The sequence below is a fragment of the Panicum hallii genome, chromosome 4 (genome assembly GCF_002211085.1).
Source record: "Panicum hallii strain FIL2 chromosome 4, PHallii_v3.1, whole genome shotgun sequence".
Taxonomy (NCBI): Eukaryota; Viridiplantae; Streptophyta; class Magnoliopsida; order Poales; family Poaceae; genus Panicum; species Panicum hallii.
This window is the reverse complement of record NC_038045.1, coordinates 9,106,564-9,125,450: the sequence shown is the minus strand read 5'-3', so window position 1 is coordinate 9,125,450 and position 18,887 is coordinate 9,106,564. Positions and strand designations below refer to the sequence as shown.

At 47.5% G+C, this 18,887-nt stretch overlaps 1 protein-coding gene across 1 annotated transcript; it reads right to left on the bottom strand.

Moving 5' to 3' along the window:
• Nucleotides 1-7,527: 7,527 nt before the first annotated feature.
• LOC112889889 (peroxidase P7-like) lies at nucleotides 7,528-9,085 on the bottom strand. Its single transcript, XM_025956678.1, has 3 exons — nucleotides 8,772-9,085; nucleotides 8,446-8,637; nucleotides 7,528-8,320 (listed from the first exon to the last, which is right to left on the bottom strand). The coding sequence occupies exons 1-3, from the start codon at nucleotides 9,000-9,002 to the stop codon at nucleotides 7,769-7,771; spliced, it is 975 nt and encodes a 324-aa protein (XP_025812463.1). The 5' UTR covers nucleotides 9,003-9,085; the 3' UTR covers nucleotides 7,528-7,768.
• Between the last annotated feature and the right edge of the window lie 9,802 nt (nucleotides 9,086-18,887).

The window sequence follows — 18,887 nt, the reverse complement described above, 5'->3', positions numbered from 1 at the left end:
CATATCAAGAAAATATGTATTTGTGAGATTAATAGGACTGAAACATGATCAAGGACCACTTTCCTTCGTTAGCAAATTGCTGCTGCTCAGGAAATTCTTCAAAGTCTTGACCCTGCGGATCCTCGAACTGCGCACCGTCTAACGTCGCACACAAGCACATACAGGCAAACAAGTAAAACAAATAAGAAACAGTACACCAACAATGAAAACAGAATAAAAAATAAGGTTTTAGAAACATTGTATAAGTCGTAAGGATCGCGTGAGCGCAAGAATCGATAAAATCGGAGCTAGAACGAAGAAACTAGGGCTAAAACAGGATTCCAGGGACCTATCTGTGATAAATCTAGATCTATAAGGGCTCAGACAGAAGAAACCGGAGGCTAGATTGAAAATAAACCCTAAACAGAGGGGCTAGCACGCAAAACCGAAGGCTAGAGGACGGCGGGTTCAATTTTGAAAAACCTCAGGGACCTAAACAGAAGAAATAGGACCTAAGCGCGAATACTTTTGAACTGGAAAGGACGGCGGGTTGATTTCGGGAAAACTTAAGGGCTATTTTACAAAAATGCCTCGGTTGACCGGTATCTCACTTATTTGACTCGGGTTTAGATCGGGTGAGAGCCGCGGGATCTCGATCCGACGGTGGGGGTGCGCTGGCGGCTTGGGGGCGTTGCGGGAGCGGTGGCGGGGCGCCGGCGGCGAGGTGGAGGCGGCGGTGGCTCGCCGGAGTGTACGCGAAATCGCGTTTCCCGGCTCGGTTTCGGCTCGGACAAGGACGAGGAGCGAGAGCGCGACGCGGGGGACCGATCTAGGGCAAAAGGAGGCGGCAAAGACGGCCGTGGCAATGGGGCGACGGCGAGCGGCGGCTCGGGTGCCCCGGCGAGCTCGTGCGGGCACGGGAGCGCGGGAGGGAAAGGAAGAGACGGCCGGGAGGCATCCTCACCACGACGTGGTGCTCCGGCTGGGGTTGTGCGACGGCGGGGAGCAAAGGAGCGGCGGAGCGGCGGCGACCCGAGGCGCGAACGGCCAAGGCGGTGGCGGCGGATGCGGCGGCTAGGGTTAGGGCGCAAGGCGGCTGCGGCTTGGGGAACAAGGCGCGGGGGTGCGGCGGCTTAAGTAGGGGCGGCTGAGGGCGCCTGGGCGCGCGGGCCCGAGGCGGATGCGGCGGCGGAGATCGCGCGGGGACGAGCCGGACTCGAACTCGAGTCCGGTGCGGTGGGGGAGAGGGGCCTGACAGGCGGGCCCCGCCTGTCAGCGCGATAGGGAGAGGAGGGGGAAAGCGGGCGCGCCGATGGGCCGGGGAAAAGGCCGATGGACCAAGCGCGCGCGGGGGGGAAAAAAGAAAGGAAGGGAAGGGGAGAAGGAGAGAGGCCGTGGGCCGGGGCGAGCGGACCGCAGCTGGGCTGCCAGGGGGAGTGGGCCACGCGCGCAGGAAAGAGAAGAGAGAGGAGAAAAGGGGGCCGGCTGGGCTGGGCCCAAAGGAGAGAAGAGGGGGAGGGAAAAAGAAAGAAAAAGAGCAATTGTTTTTGAATTTGAATAAGGAAGTTGAATTCAAATTTAAATTCAAATAAACTGCAACCAAAAATATCAATGCAAAGAGCATGAGATGCACAAACATATGGTTTTCCCTATATTTATTTCTATACTTTAAGAAAATTTGTTTATCAAAAATCCAATGACTCCTCTAACCCATCCTTTTATTAAATTTTTGCACTTTGTAAAATTTAAGGTGTTACAGTGACTAAGATTGCACGGAAGCGGCAATGAAGTGCCTATCGGCAGCAAGTGGATTCGCCGGGCGTAGCAGTGAAACATCAGCAATATTATTGAATAGCTTGGTGGCATGATTGTGGCTCGCTGCCATGGATAAGAACACGCCAGTGGAGGAGGAGTTGTGTCAGGAAGTTGAGCTTGAGCTTGAGCAGTAGACGCCGGGTTGATAAAACATGAATCATAGATAATATTGTACAACAGTTATAAGAATACATTGATTTAGTAACATGTAACTACTAAAACTTGACCTCAATTAAAATTGGTTATTACAGTCAAATCTTCGAGTAAGCTTCCTCTTATCATATTTTTCCACATTCACGAAGTATAACATGTACTGTTCCATATTTTTATTCTAAAATAAATGAATGCTCCTCAAAGCAGGAGGCTGTTGAGGAGTACCCTGCAGACATCTAGAAGTATTAGGCATACATCATGTGGTAGATTGCCTATAAAGAATGAAGTTTTGCTGCTAGAATAAATAAAATGTTTTATTATAAATTATAAAGACCTGGAGTCACTCCGCATTAAATTTAAGACAAGTTTAATTTATGATATTCTTGTTGTTATTCAGTTATGATATCGCTATACATCTTAAACTTGATCCTTGCACATATACAACGAACACTTTTTTTTGAAGCAGGTTAGACATATTTTCATTTATTTACCATATTGTGGATTCACCCTACTAGCCACACTATTTATGTTGGGAACCTTGCTTTAGTTTATAGAGAAGCTAGTGTTTCTCCTTCCTTCCTTTAATCCACTACAAGTGCAAACTTGCACTTGGAGTATTGTGAATGGTTGCATGTGTCACAAACTCAACCAAATGCAGTACGTGTACTAAGAGCGTGAGCTTTTGTTACATTATATATATGTAGAGCTTAAAGTGGGTTAATAATAATCAAGCACAAATCAAGTTGACTAGATTGGCCGCTAGTTCTCACGGTTATCTGTTTTCTTTTTCCTCATGGAGGCCCCAATTAGGAATAAAACTACAGTGAAGTTTATGATTTGAATCTCAATGCAAATTTCGAAGTAAAATTCATTTGGCGTGTTTATATTTCAGCTCCTTCAATGAAAGTATGTACGAAACATCCCTATGTTGCATGAAAGAAAAGGAACATGATTTGGCGTCTCAATCTAGGTGACCTAGCTTGCACATCAATATATAACAGACAGGTAAAACACAACGAGGACAAAATGACACCCACATGAGTCACCTGACGTAATAAAAGATAAATATTACTATTGTTTGCCTGAAAACTTGTAAAGGATAAACGTCTGACCGCTGTTGCCGCACTGGCACAGCTTTTGGGGCGAGGAAGAAGTGCAAAAGGATCCCAACCTGGCCGGCCAATCCGCCATAAATCTGTAGCGCAGATCGATGCCGCCGCTCGGGCTGTTTGGCGCACGTACGTTACGTCGCGCCGCGCCATGGACGGGATGTGTCGTGTGAGCACGCACGCATGGGAGATTGGGAGTGGACGACGCAGACGCGCGGACCTCCGCCGCGAGTCCGCGCGCGTCGCTGGCCACCACCCGCTGGTCTCGCATGCATATGTGCCGGTGGTGCCGATCGAGACTCCCCGCCGCGCGAGCCCATGTGCGTTTCTGCGGCGCAACTCTGTACCGCACCAGTCTCGCGCACGGCAGAAAGACGGCGACCGGCGGCCGTCCCACTGCGGCGATGTAGTGCCGTAGTGGTGTGCCACAGCACAGCAGTGGTCGTCGGAGTCCAACTTGGGTGATTGGATCGCGGAAGGTGATTTTGTGTTCGGTTTCTGCTGTTTGTGGTACGGGATGTCGGCTGCAGGCAGTTTGTGTACTGCATGTGCGCGGCTGGCCGGGACTGCTAATTTGGACTTTGACCCACCACGGCGGTTGTATGTCGCCGTCGAAGCTGTATGGGTTGACCTTGTCGTGAGCCTGAGAACGACACGGACGGGCATCTTGCCATGGACCCACGGTCACAAAAATTTCCGGTACGTAGGTACGAGAAATGTGGTACGTGAAACGTGGATATAGTATCCAAACGGGCGGGCTAGCCTGGCGTGGCCCGGTCATCTCCGTGCCGAGCTAGGCACGGCACTACATCGTGCCCGTGCCGGGCCGTGCCCACTTACATGCCGCACCAACGGCCTAGGCATGGGCCCACGAGCCTATTGGGGGCGGGGCCAGCCCGAAATAGCATGGCCCTCGGGGCGTGCCCAGGCAGCCCAAAGCCCGTAAATATCAACACCACTTTAACAACTTTAAATTTTATAAATTTGAATATGATTCTACAGAATTATAACATCACATTTCACAATCAGAAATTATTTAAAATCAACAATTAGATGACAAATAACATAACAACAAACGAGTACATCACATGATTATAAATTTAAGTTAACAAAGCCTCAGCGCCGGTAGCCAGATCGTCGTTGTCATCGCCGGGCAGCCCACAAGTCTTGAGGTCGTCGTTGATGGTGTACTCTTCCATGTCGTCCATCATGACCTCGACCTCGTTGCTGCCGGCTGCCTCGGCCTCGTCCCTCGACAGCTCCGTTCCTCATCAGCGCGCGGCCCCGAGCCGCATCAACCCGAAACTTGCAGCAGTGCAGCACAGAAGAGAAGATCAGCACATGAACATGAAGAACATCTAGATCTACGACTACGAGTACGAGAACAGCGAGATCTAGGGAATAGCAAGTAGTACCTGCGCAGCTAGAGCCCGGAGTGGAAGAGAGACGAGAGAGTGACACCGCGACGGCGAGATGGCAAAGAGGACGGCCAACTGCGGGAGATACGGAGGAGACAGGGCAAGAGAGGATGAGGCGAGGTCGCGAGGAGCCAAGGCGAGGAGTCGAGGAGGAGAGGAGTATAGATGTCCAGATGCAGCGGCGGAGACCTCACAGGAGCTGGAGATTAGTCACCGGAGATGATGGTGGAGACAAGAAGGCTGCGGAGGAGGAGGAGTCGAGGAGAGAGGCGAGTAGTCGACGGTCGGGGTTGAAGAAATGAGGGGCTAGGGTTTGGAGGCGGCCACCGGTTGGTGGGGCGCCAGTTTTTATACCAGGCTCCCGCTTCCCTCAACCGTTGGGCTGCCGGGCCGCTGCTGGGCCTGGCCTGCTAACTCCATGCTGGGCCGGGCCGCCCGGCGTGCTGGGGTGGCGGCCCACGCCCAGGCACGGCCAGCGGGCCGAGCTAGCACGGGCACGATAGCCACCGTGCCGGGCCATGCTTGGGTCAAGGCAAAAAAACGTGACTTGAGTCGAGCTATCGGGTCGCAGGCCATCTGGAAATCTATAAACGTGGATCGACAATTTTAAGTTCCCATCTGGAAATCTATAGCCACAGATCGATAATTTGAAGTTCTGGTTCTTAGAGGGGTATACCTATTTGTAACGTTTGGTTTGAGGTTAGGATCAATGATCCCTAGCTAATTATGACGATGTACCCGGAACATAGCTATGGAACGAGGATCATGCTCCTGGTACATTTCCACCTGAATTCCTTTTTGCCATTTTCTTCTGATTCTATGGAGCTGGGAAGCCTTGATTTTTGAATGTCAACGGGCTTTTCACCTTTTCCCCTTCTCCCCATGCCCACACATTAGCCTCTATCCCTGCCTCCCACGCACCTCCTCGGCTCTTCGCGCACCCGTTTGCTTGCTCAGGCGGTGGTGCCATGCTAGTGGCCGCTGGCTCAGCCATCGTGACCGTGGGCAGGCGAGGCGCCGCGCCGGCCGCTTGCCTCCTCCTCCCGGCCGGCCTCCCCAAAACCTAATCCCCTTTCCCTTCCTCCATTGCCGCCGCCACCATCTCCTTCCCCGCCACCGCCAGCCGTCGATTCGTCCTCTCCGGTGAGCCATTTTCCAATTCCTTGCGCCATCACCTCCTCCTCTCTTCCCTCAACCGATTTAGGCGCTCACCCGGCCTTCTCCTTTGTCGTGCAAGGCCCCCAGCGAGCTCCTTCCTCCGGCGCCGCCACTCCTCGTTGGGCCACCTCTCTGCCCGTCCAAGCCACGGGTGAGCTCGCCGCCATCCGCTTTCCCCGTGCGCACGGATAGGACTCGCCGCCGCCGTCCGATGCTTCTGCTGGTATGCCGTCCCCTTCCCTCCTCCTCTTGATCCGGTTCACGACCTAGGCACGTTCCTGTGATCGTACCGCATTGATCCCGTTCCGCAATCCGGAACGAAAGTTCCGGGAACGGGGAACGCGTCACCATACCGCAATCCCTATGACTGTGCATGGACTATAGTTGTCCTAGTGGGGTGAACTATACATATATATATATATATATATATGATATATATACCTATATATGTATTTATTATGTATCTATGTATATACATATATGTACATATGTATACTATATATATACATATACACACATACATATATGTATATATATGGGAAGTGAAGCTAACATATGGTCAGCTGTTCAGAAGCAATAATATAATCTATAAAAATGCGGACCCATCATATTCCACATTTCCACTCATATATAGATGCATGTATTGCATCGCCTAAATCTCCTTTTTTTCCCCTTTCCCACCTCCTTGCAGCCTAAAAAAAGTTTCATGTGCGGACGTGCGTGTTTGTGACTTGTGAAATATCTATCTGATGTACAGATTGCGTTAGCCGATTGGAATGTTTGACGCAGTGGGCCTGAGCCTGACTGATCGCCGCTGTAGAGGTTTGGGCCACAGAATGTGACGCTGTAGCTAGCTAGGCACCTGGAGGAGTGCTTACATTGCATACGTTCCATTTATTTCCTTCCTTCTTTTTTTGCCCCAAAGGCAAAACATAGTCGTGACTCAAAAGAGGTTTTGCGCTGTTTTCGTGGAACAGAGACGTGCAGAGTTTCTGTGTGTCCAAAGTGAACCGCCGTCTGTTATCCGAAAACCCGTATGTACCGTGGTACAAGTTTCTGTGTGTCCTCCACACCAACTCCAAGACCCTCACCCCATGTGCTGCGCCTGCTGTGTACAGGGGAGGGGTATGTACCTGCAGAGTATGACTGGTAGGCCCAGCACAATAGATATTATGTACGGAGCGTATGAAGAGAAGAGCCAAGTTATTGTATGAGTTAGCCTCTAAACTTGTCTGTAGCTGACTGGATGGTCTTATAGCTAACCACTTGTTGCAACAATAATCGGACTCTTTCATCAGAAACAATAATCGGACTCGCTCTAACAGGTGGCTAATGAGCCAGCTCGGCTTGTTAAAGCATGGCTGGTTAAAGCTCCCTTTGTTAATCTTTGCTAATGACAGGATGACTCGGCTCAGTTTGTTAAGACTGACGACCTAAAAAGGGTTTTGGTTTAGTTCGTTATAACGGTCGAGCTGGCTCCTTGAGCTTATGAGATGAGTGGATTGAACGAGATGAGTGTATTCCACTCAGGCGTTCAGGGTTAAGTGAGCTAAGCTCTTTGATAATATTTAAGTATGTCAATCAATAAAAATGAGAGACCTTGTTGATATTATGAAAATGCTACCATAGGTATGGAGCAAACACAGTTAACATAGATATATCTTCACTCAACACAGGTTAGTTTTACTAATTAATACCTGGCTAAACTTATGTAATAATATCAATATATTTTTGAATAGTGAGCTTGAGATTGCTGCAATCATCTTTAATTTGCTTCATCTCATTTCACTCTCTTTAATCTTTGCCGTGCCTATGTTTATATTCTTCGAAGTAGTCTCTTCTTTTTTATTAGAATCAAGTTGGGAAGAGCCGCCAATAATTTGACAAGGAGCATATGACAAATTAAAGCTTCTGCATATTACTATGAATCATGTAATTGACATAGATATACCATGTCTTATTACACTCCCTGCCCGACAGCTTAAGCAGACCAGTGCTTGCTTGCTTGCTTGCAATCCCCCTACACACACACACACACATCTATCTGGCTAAAACAACCCTTGGTTCCCAAGGCCTCGATCGATGACCAGTAACACCAAGTACACACAAGCATGCCATTCACCGCACATCAATCAATTAGTTGACCTTCCTGCAGTTGAGCCTGACCTCTGTCCTGGTCCCCGACGACGGCAGCAGGTTGCCCATCTTGATCATGGCCGTGACGAAGTCGGCAGCGAACTGCGAGGGGCTGCCGCTGTACTGGCTGACCAGCGCGTCCTGCGACCCGCCGTTGAAGAGCTCCTGGTCCGAGTGCAGGAGCCCCTTCCGCGCCACCAGGTTCTGGTAGTAGGCGTTGTCGAACGCGTCGGGGGTCTGCACGTCGAACGGCGCCAGGTTGGCGTCGCCCCCCGAGCGCGGGCACGTCCGCCGCCGCAGCGCCGCGAAGCTGCCGTTGATGTTGCTCTCGGTGTAGATGCGGGTGCGGAAGAACTGGCACTGCGACCGCCCGATGGTGTGCGCCCCCGACAGCGCCGTCATGTCGCGCGCCGACAGGCCCTGGTTGCCGAACATGGAGATGAGGGTCGCGAGGCTGGACCCCGGGCCAGGGAGGTTGGCGTTCGCCAGGCTCTGGCTCGCCGTGCGCGAGTCCTTGCGCCCCAGCGGCACGCTCCACGTCGGGCCGCCCAGCTGCACGCACGGCACCATTTGGTTTAATTAGCCACGTGTGCACGACGTGTAAAGCGGTCGCCGGTCGGAGTATGTAATAAACGGTCGGCACCAACGACACAGGTCGGTCGGCGGCACGCACTCACCAGGTTGACGGCGTCGCGGGCGGCGAGGGCGAGGATGTCGGCGCAGGAGACGGTGGCCCTGCAGGAGGTCTCCACCTGGGCCTTGATGGCGTCGATGACCTCGAAGCCGCGCACGGAGTTGGCGTTGGGGCCGGCGCCCTTCTCGCCGGTGAAGGTCGGCGTGTCGTCGAGCAGGATGGAGCCGTCGCATCCCTGGCGACAAAACAGGCCAAGGCGTCAGCTAGCTCAGCTAGCACTACCCCCGTCCCACCCACATTTCGGTGTGGTGCGGTGGTGGCACACAGCTAGCCCAGAACAGCTAGCTAGTAGTAGCAGGCAGCTCTTACATTGACGAAGCAGTCGTGGAAGAACATGCGGAGGATGGAGGCGCCCATGCGCCGCTCCTTCTGCACGGCCGACGCCATCCCCCGCCGCACGATGGTGGCCACGCTCGGGCACGTACTGGAGTAGAAGTTTGGGGAGAGCTGTTGCGCTTCCGCGCCGCCGCCGACGAGGACGCCGATGAGGACGGCGGCGGTGAGAGCGAGCAGGGCCGTCGGCCTTGCGAACGTGGCCATTGCAGCTGACGCCGTGCGGCTACTACTACCTAGCTAGAATTGGCAGAGGGCAATGCAACTGCAAGAGAGAGAGAGACAGAGCTCGATCGATGAGATGAGGCGAGACGCAGGAGGCGGCCTCCAATTTATAGCGCCCAGCGCGTGCTCGCGCATAGCTAGGCTGCTAGGCTAGCTTCGCCGCTCGCGGCTCGCGTGCGTGCGCGAGCGTGCATGGCGGTTGCGCCTGCATGCGCCAAGTACAAAATTCCGCGCCAAACTCTGCAGCGCTCGCGAGCCGGATTTGGTTGACCGGCCGGGCACCGCACGGGCCAGGCTGGCGGCCACGTCGCTAGCGGGCGACGCATGGGCCCGGCGCGGCGCTCCCGTCTCGCGCGCTCGAATCATTACGTGTTGTTTTTCCTTTTCTTTTGTTCGTTTCTGCTCAGATATCGTATTTTATTTATTTATCTATTATTAAAAAGAAGGGCGTTTGGCTGGTCGTCGCGTCACCCGGAATTGTTTATTCGTGGACAGGTCCACTCATGGGATGCTGCTCCTCCGAGATGCCACGAGCACGAGAGGGGAAGTTTCGCCGACCGGAGGCGTCACGCACGCAACTACACGAGCTAGCTACCAGCTGCATTTGGCTCGACGTACGCCTGAATGCTAACTGCTACACAGCATGATTAGGCTGCAGAGTGTAGGGTCCTCGTCTATTTGCTCTACCCACGGAAAAATATACTTCCGATTCTCTAAGGGATATAGCCTCGTTAGGTCATAATTATAATTTTGGTGATTGCGTAATAATATAGGCAATGAAACTAACGAGTAGTTTGTGAGCTCAAGTTTGTAGAATTTATAGGTTCTATGGATAAAGTTCAATCCATATATAAGATGGTCCAAATCGCTGTCAAGATGTCCATATACAGCTGAGATGATTTGGACAAGGTTCAGCATGATTTGGACAAGTTCTACAAGTGTCCTCAACCCAAGAAGATGGTTCCGGATGAGAAGAACAAGAATAGCTTCACCATCAAGAGTTCTCTCATCTACACTAAACCCAACCGGAGAAATAAGAGTAAGAGCACCTCCTATATCATCAAGAAGAAGAGCAATGATAAGGTGGTTGCCCACAAGATTGGGAAAAGGATTAGAGTTGGAACCGCTTCATTTGGATGCCTAAGGAAGTCATCACCAACATGAAGGGGCCTCAAATGGCGTGGGTTCCAAAGGAGACTTGAAGCTCAAAGAACGACAAGTTGGGATTTGGAGTTTTGGCTTATAAGATGGTGAGAAGAATCAAGCAAATAAGTCAAGTTCACAAGATTGGACATTTGTTGCCCAAAGTCCCTCACAAGGTAATGGTAGCTAGATTTCATTTCAAGCATCACGTAGCTTTATTGCCTTTGCTAGGTTGTATGCATGCGTTCCATTGTCCTAGTGTTATCTACATATGGTAGGTTGCTTGTGTCTTGCTTTAACTCATGAGAAACTTATATGGTTTGATAAGTGTGTAAAAAACCTACACGGTGTTCGCTTTCATGGTACATGGACTCATGAGGTATGTATTTTATTTTTTACCATGAACACAAGCTATAGGGTAAGCTTCCTATCGTTGTCAAAAACAATATGCATACATTTGATTGGTGATTCAAACACTAAATGCACATATTTAGGGGGAGTTCATCCTATGGTTTATGATTTTGGAGAGTAATAAGTTTGCAAGCTTATCCTTTGCAGTCTCTTAACAGCATGTTTCCGGTGGAATCATACTATGAGAATGTTGTTCACTCTCAATGTGAATTAACAACTCTATAGACGTGATAAGAGTAATCTTTTTGCTTTCATGCATATTGAGTCATGCCCTATCGAACTTAAATCTTCATATCTAAGTTCATATGCTACATGCTCATACATTTGCTAACCTTGGTGTACCAAGTGCCTCTCACACAACATCTTTCAAGTGAATCAAGGTAACTAACTCCCTCGGAGGTATGCAAGGACTAAAACTCTTTCCACTGGTATCATTATCAATTCTTTAATTTTTTAGACCTACCTCCGTGCATGATATAATCTAAGCTTTCTTGCTCAAATATCTAGTTGCGCACCTGATTTTTACATTGTCATTTCGTGCACACATTTGTGGAAAGCTTAGCTCATGTCATACCAGTTTCATAATTTTGTGATCCATCCTAATGAGCTTCAAAATGGTATCTTCATTGATATCATATTATTTGGATTATGATTCATGGAGCTAACTTCCTAGGCTACTAATTTTTCCCTTTGAGTTATATTGTTTGCCAGACCCTTTTAGGTGATTTGATTCCAAAGGGGGAGAAGTGTGAAATCAAAGCAATTATGGGGCAAATATGGGGGAGAAGTGGTGGTCAAGCAAGGTTTGAGGTACAAGAAATCCAACAAATAAACCCAACACCAAATTCAAAATTTTGGGGGAAACAAAGGGGGAAACCATGAAGTGTGGAATCAAAGCAATTATCGGGCAAATATGGGGGAGAAGTAGTGGTCAAGCAAGGTTTGAGGTACAAGAAATCCAATAAATAAACCCGACACCAAATTCAAAATTTTGGGAGAAACAAAGGGGGAAACCATGAACTTAGGGGGAGGCCAAGGTCAATATTGGATGGTGGTAAGCATCCAAGCAAGTGTAAGTGGTTCAATTTATCACTTCTTGCAAATTTATGCTTGCTTTGATTGTATTGTCATCAATTATCAAAAAGGGTGAGATTGTAAGGAACATGGCCTAATCCATAGTCCATGATTGTGATTTTGGTGAGTTGATATGGCGATCAAGTGAAGAAATCATAGTAGCACCAGTTGAACCGATGCTATAAGAATGTAGGCGTCGATGCAATGAGGAGATGATATGTCAATCAAGTGAAAGATAGAGGCAACTGTTAAACCGACGGTACAAAAGAAGGCGTCGGTGCAATTATGATGTGGTTACTTTGTACATATGTTTGTTTTTGGTTCCAGAAGGGTTCCCAAGCAAAGTCTTCAGCACCGGTTGAACCGACGGTAGTCGGTGCAAGGCATCGGTGCAATGACGTCAACAGAAGATGGCAGTTGGAGTTCAACGGCTAGCATGCAGGATCAGTGTGACCGGTTAAACTGAAGGTGGCAACCGGTTTAGCCGACGCTTTATGCTTTTCTGGGTAAAAGCAAGCAACAGCAATGAGCTGCCCTCTAGCCTATATAAGGCTTGACTCCGGGTCATTTTAGGCTGCTGGAGTTCGTGAGAAGCTGCAAAAACACTGAAGAAGATCTCCAAGCCATCCAAGTGCATATTGATCAAATCCTTCGGTTTAGCACAAGCTTTGTGAGGTGTAGTGCTAGGCTAGCTCTAGAGAGAGTGTGAGAGCAAGGTGTTGTGACCTTGTGCTGGTTCTTGAGTGAACCTCAAGCTTGTACCTTGGTGTGCCGGCCCCTTCGAGTCTTGGTGGCTCGCCGGCAAGTCATCGACCCTCCGACTTGGTGTGGAGTGACGGCAACTGCTTTGTGCGGGGGACGTGGAGACCCCCTTCCTTCATGGAGAAGCTCCTTAGTGGAGATGACATCGAGGTGACCGGGGACTTGGCGAGAGCCTTGGTGGCGAGTCAAGAAGAGTCTCGGAAGAGACTCGATGACTAGGAAACAATATTCTTAGTGAGTGCTTCAACAACATGGACTAGGGGTGGCCTTGTGCCTACCGATACCACAGGATAAATCTTCATGTCGAGAGTTTGCTTCCCCTCATCCGCTTCCTTTAAGCTTCTGCATTTCTTATTGCAATCTTGTATGCCTTTACATTCTTAGTGTTGTATCTTGTTAGGATTAGCTTCACTGCCTAGTGAGTTAGCTCGTCAGGGAAGGGATGGACCCCTTAAAAGTGGCTCCACGATTCGATGGAACGGGTTTCCAACGTTGGAAGATTTTAATGCAAGCTTTTCTCCAAGTAAGGGGCCTAAATGTTTGGAGAGTTTTGAGTGAAGGCATGAAAAATGATGGTCACCAAGGGAGACAATATGATGTTATTGCAAAAAGTATAATCTTGTCTTCTATTTGTGACATTGTGTTCAATCGTGTTTTTGCTTGTAAAAATTCCTTTGAGCTATGGAAGACTATCAATGAGAACCATGGTGGAACAAATGATGTGGCCAATGAAAGATATCATGTTCTCATTGATAAGCTTAATAGCTTTAAGCAATTTGATCATGAAAATGCTTCATCAATGTACTCATGATTGAATGTTTTTGTGAATGGGTTTATTGCCTAGATGTCAAGAAGATTGAACAGACGAAACTCATTCGCAAGATCCTTCACTCCCTCCGAAGGCTGAACTATGATTTGGTGACAACAATCCTCAATGAGAAAGAGTTCAAGACCATGACACCAAATCAAGTCCTCAGCAAGATGATCGCCCACAAGCTTCGCAACGGCATCAAGCCAAGAGAGCCACCTTCTTCACCGACACATAGTGCTCTTGCTAGCAAGCAAGCCAAGATGTTGAAGAAGATGGTGATACAAGAAAGCTCAAGTGATGAGGAAGAAGAGGATGCGACCAAGAGCTCCTCAAGTGATGAAAAAGAAGAGATGGACCCCAAGCTTCTCAAGCAAGTCAAGATCATGAACAAGAGCTTGAAGAAGATCAACATGATGGGGTACATGGTCTTCCTCAAAGATGGGCATCATCATCAACTTATGAAGATTGAGAGGATCAAGTTCAAGAAGAACAAGAAGCAAGAGAAGACGGAGAAGAAACCCAAGCATGAAGCTCTTGCTATCTTTGGAGAGTGGGTGAGTGGTGGTGAAGAATCAAGCACAAGCTCAAGTTATGAGTCGATCAGGAGATTCATCACTCGCACCAATATCGGCGCTTCATCATCCAACATGTGCCTTATGGCCAAAGGTATAGAAAGCGATGTAAGTGATGATGACTCCAACTCTCCTTCCTTTGAAGATCTTCTTGACTTGATAATGAGCGACAAGGAGTCATGAAAAGACAAGCTAAAGAAATTAAACAACTTAATGCTTTTAATGATCTTAATGCTTCTTTTGCTATACATTATGATGATTTGTTGTGGAAATTCAAATTGCTTAGCAAGAAGCATGAAGAGTTCAAATCCAAAATTGAAAGCATTAAGAATGGAACTAATGACTCTTTGAAAATGGAGCAACCTATCCCTTGTGCAATCCCTATCTTCAAGGCAGATGCTTCAACTTCTTGCATTGATTTAATTTGCTCTAACCCTTGCAATTAGAAATGCTATGAGAATGTTGTTGTAGAATTATATGATGATCTTATTGCCGAGGAGAATGATGAGCTCAAACGAGAAGTAGAAAGGCTCATGAGGGACTTAGCAAGATTGAAGGGCAAGAGCATTGTCCAACTTTCTCAAGATAACTGTGAGAACATGGTGAAGAAGCTTGAGAAGGGAGCAACTGTGACATGCTTCAAGTGACATCAAGAATCCTAGTTGCACATCTAGATAATATATTTTAGCTTATGTTTTCTGCTAACTAGTTTGAGCCATAGGTTAATATTTTAGAATTGCCTAATTCACCTTCTCCCTAAGAGAGGCTACGAGCACCGATTCCTTTCAGATTCCTCCGTACATATTTTGCAGTTAGCTTCGGCGTTTGAACGTAACTTTGTCTAAGAATACAGCTATTTCTGGTTCTGAGTATTGGGTGTCCGGCCGGGTTACAGTACACCTCGTGATAATTAGCTTGCTATTTCGCATCCATGCATGCCACACAAATATGTCTTGCCACAATGCCACTAGAGATAATGATGGCAGGCCGCGGATTCCTTGCCTTCTCCAATAATGAGACATGTTAGGGTCCGTTTAGTACGAGATTTTCCTGCTTGTGATTCTCTACGCGAAGTGATCATTCTCTGATGATAGTGTCATTATGTCACAAATAAACCCCTATGATTCTCTATGTTAAATTTTAAAAAGGAAATGACCCTTTGCACAAAGTGAAGCAATGGAAACTAGGCTTTTAACCCCAAGAGTTCCAAGAATGGATCCAGCGTGAGGGTTGGAGGGGGCTCCCCCTCCTACCTCCATGCAGTTGGAGGTAGCCTATGGAGCCCCACCTAAGCAATCTGCCTCAAAAGGTGCTCCAGGATTCTATCAAACAAACAGTTACCTGAGGGCAAATTATTCTTTCAACCCCTCATCTTAATCTACTTGAAGAAGTACAATTCTAGCTATATTACAAGACATAGAGAATATGTAATTAGTACGTGGCTGGAATAAAAGTACAGTTACGTTCATAACCTAGCTAGGATTTCTAATTTGTATGAAAGCATTGGATCCAGTAGTTGCTCTGTAACCATATTTAATATAAGTTGGGGTGTATATATACTGTAACCAGAACGAAGTCTATGACTGGACTGCATGAGCATTCTAAGAGGATAGCATGCAAAATCAGTTGTTTCCAGAAGAGACTGCCAATAGGCTACAGCCATCCATCTTTTGCACGCCTCAGTGTGCATAACTGTCCGGCAATTATATCCATGCTGAGGACAACTAATTAAAGGATCAGTTCGGGACATGACGATCAAATTTCAAACTATCTCCCATCATTTGGCCACACCAGAAGCAGTAAAAATCAGTCGCTTTCATTCAGCATGCATGCAGTGGGGAAACTGGAAGCTTGCGTGTTGCTATCATCACAGGCCGCCGGCCGGCCAATGATTGATGGAAGCTTTCAATCCTGTACTAGTGACCGAGAGCAAACTGGGGTCAGCGCCGCTTTCTTGTCTGACAAGCACTCCTTAACCGAAAGCAGGATCGATTTAATATAGCCTCGAACATACATAACGGCGCGCGAGGCAACTAGCTTTCTCAGTGACGTACGTATTTAGATGATGAGGATCATAAGGCATGGGCTCATCATTCATGGACATGGTATTAATATTTTAGATATATATTCTACGCTCTCGTATGCCATGAATTCGAAAAAAAACCGTGGTAGAAACCTATCGAGCTATGCCCCTGTTGTCGTACGTTACGACATGTAAGCATTACTCGATTTGCAACATTTGCCGAGTGAACTTTATTTTGCAAGTGGCCGAGGGGAATTCCTATTTGTTGTTATTCTGGATTAGTGGCCGAAGGTAGTTTAGCCTATAGGAGGTTTTGCCTAAGGTAAAAATAGAATCACCGCCCAACTGTTGCCGACCAGGAAAAAGACAACAACCAGATGACAGTTAGAGAATAAAATAACTAGTTACCTTCAGCCAAATTACTGATCAAACTCGTAGCCAACTTATCTTTTACCTGACAAGATATTCGAGAATTTTCAAGCACCCATCATAACAGCATCGTCTGATTCTCGCTCACTGGATGTACTTGAAGTCAACTGGTGAAGCTGGCTAGCGATGTTTTCGAATTAAGAAGTGCCAGAAGTGTCGATCAACATCTGTCCCTGCTAGGCCAAATTTCAATGCAACGATGCTCGCCCCCTGGGATCGATCGGCTAGCTGTGCGTACATCCTCGCTCACTGCTGGACGCGTCGTATAGATGCTAACGAATCAAGGTGCATGATGCATGGCATGATAATTCAACCAGCAAATCCGATTTATTTAATCTGCCGCTGTCCAACCGCATTTGTCTCTGTTAGGCCAAGTTTCAGAGGTGGATAAGCCCATAAGCTGGCTCGCCGTCACATGGCCGTATTTGAGGACGCCGGTGGTGAGTGGCAAACTGGCACAAGAAACTGTTCCGATCGGGCACGTCGTCGGAGATAGGGGGCGAACCAACCCGTGTTTGCTCACGTATCTTCTTTGCAATAGATTAAGCATCCATTCATCATGCACGCAGCATGTTATCCAGCGAGGCACCAGCGGTTTTATATCAACTGTGTGCGTACGGAGCCTGATTAAACTGAGGAGCTCTTGCAATGCATGCATGGTAGCAAAGCATATGCCATGGAGCGAGGCATGGAGTAGACCATGGTCTAATCGTCTGCTTTGTCATTTCAAATGGCGATGGTGTTGGCGGGTACGCACTCTAATTAATTTCTAGCGCTCCTGAAGAAAAAGATCGAGCCCTCACCAGTCTGAAACTAAACCGTGGTGTCTATTTTCCTCGCCGGTGGGGAGGGGGGGCTGGGGGCCACTGCGATGCGTCATCTACATAGGGGAACCACAGCTGCTTGCTGCCATTACAACTGCGCCTTCTGCGATGCGTCGCCCCGCTCGCTCGCGCGATAAATAGACTCCCCGTGTGCCCCTGCTGATTACATCAATCATTATGTAATGGCAGCAAGCAGCTGCGGTTCCACTATGTGGATGATAGATGCTACTTGTGCTTTACAAATGAAAACATATATAGAGATTATTATGGAAAACTCCACCATGAAATCAAAGATCACGAATATATATGTCAAAAAGTCTGATTCAAATCATCACCTTCCGGCATATGTGTTGTACTATCTTATCGACTTATCCTTTAGAGTTGGCGTCACGAGACTTTATCAATATAGGCAACTGAACCAACCGACTATGAGTAAAGTATCATCTTTTTACCAACCAACCAAATAGAGCTTCAGTTTGTAAAGTGAACCGGTAGTGTGATATTTAAAAATACGACTATCGGTTCGATTTACCAATTAGCTCAATGTGTCACTGTTTATGATTGACGTCAACCCAAAGATAATATTGACAACGGAAAGAGGAACAAATTTGGTGTGATGATCACGTTAACAGCTCGTTTTAGGTACCTTCTTGTCCCCCTCGGTGTTGGGGGCTGATCGAGTTCTTGCGCCATGTACTGGCTGTTAAATGCGATTTGGTGATTATATTGAAGGATTCAAAATTTCAGGGAAACAGCATGCATGTCCTGGGTGCTTTAAGGTCAGCAACTGTAATCAGATGTACTTATTAATTTGTTGCTTTTAGTCAAGGTTTATAAAGTAGGTGATAATTGAATATCCCTCCGTTTCAAAATATAGTTTGTTTTGTCTTTTCTAAATTTATAATATTTACTACGCATCTAGATATAATATATATCTAAATACATAGAAAAACTATGAAACTAGAAATACCAAAACGATCTACATTTTGAAATAGAGAAAGTATTTGTGATGGAGCTACAGCTAAGCTCTCATTCTATAAATATATGTATTTGGGAGTAGAGGTAATTACTACTAGTAGTTGTAATTCGAAATAGAGAAAAGTGTTTTTTTTTTCATACGTATTGGGACAAGACTCGCCCAAATACTTCTTTCCATCCAAATTCCAATAACCGACCGGTCCGAATGGAGAGGCAGCAGATGTCAAAATCAGCCTCCGAAGCCTGCTGCCTGCATTGAGCCGTTGACGGGTCTGCTTCGCGGCGGGCAGCCACGCCACGCCACGTACGGCCCACGGCCACGCAGGCACGAAAGCCCCATCCTTTGACACTTTGACCTCCCGTTTGACTCCTGCTGCATCGGGAGTCGGGACAGGATCAGGACATCCACTTTGCTTTGCTTTCCTTGGTCTCACTTGTTTGAGCAAAGGCGCGCGTCTAGTTTAGATCCCCGTTTGCATCACCAAGGATTAAAATTTATGACTAAAATTTAGTTTGGAATAAATTTTAGTTGACTAAATATTATAGGTATCTAAACTTTAGTCTATGCCTGTTTATGGATCAATAGACTAAACTTTAGGCGGGAAATTATTTGAAACACATAAACTTTAGTCCGAATTATATGGATTCTATGGACCAATGGACTAAATTTTAGCTAGGATGAAACTAAATTTTAATCCACCTATTTGGATCACCTAATGAACTAAACTTTAGGTCTAAAATTTAATCCATGGATCCAAATATGGGCTAGGTCACTAGGCTGCTCCAGTGATGGTCACCACGAGGTTTCCCGGTAGAGCTACCCAGTGGTTACTTTCTGTT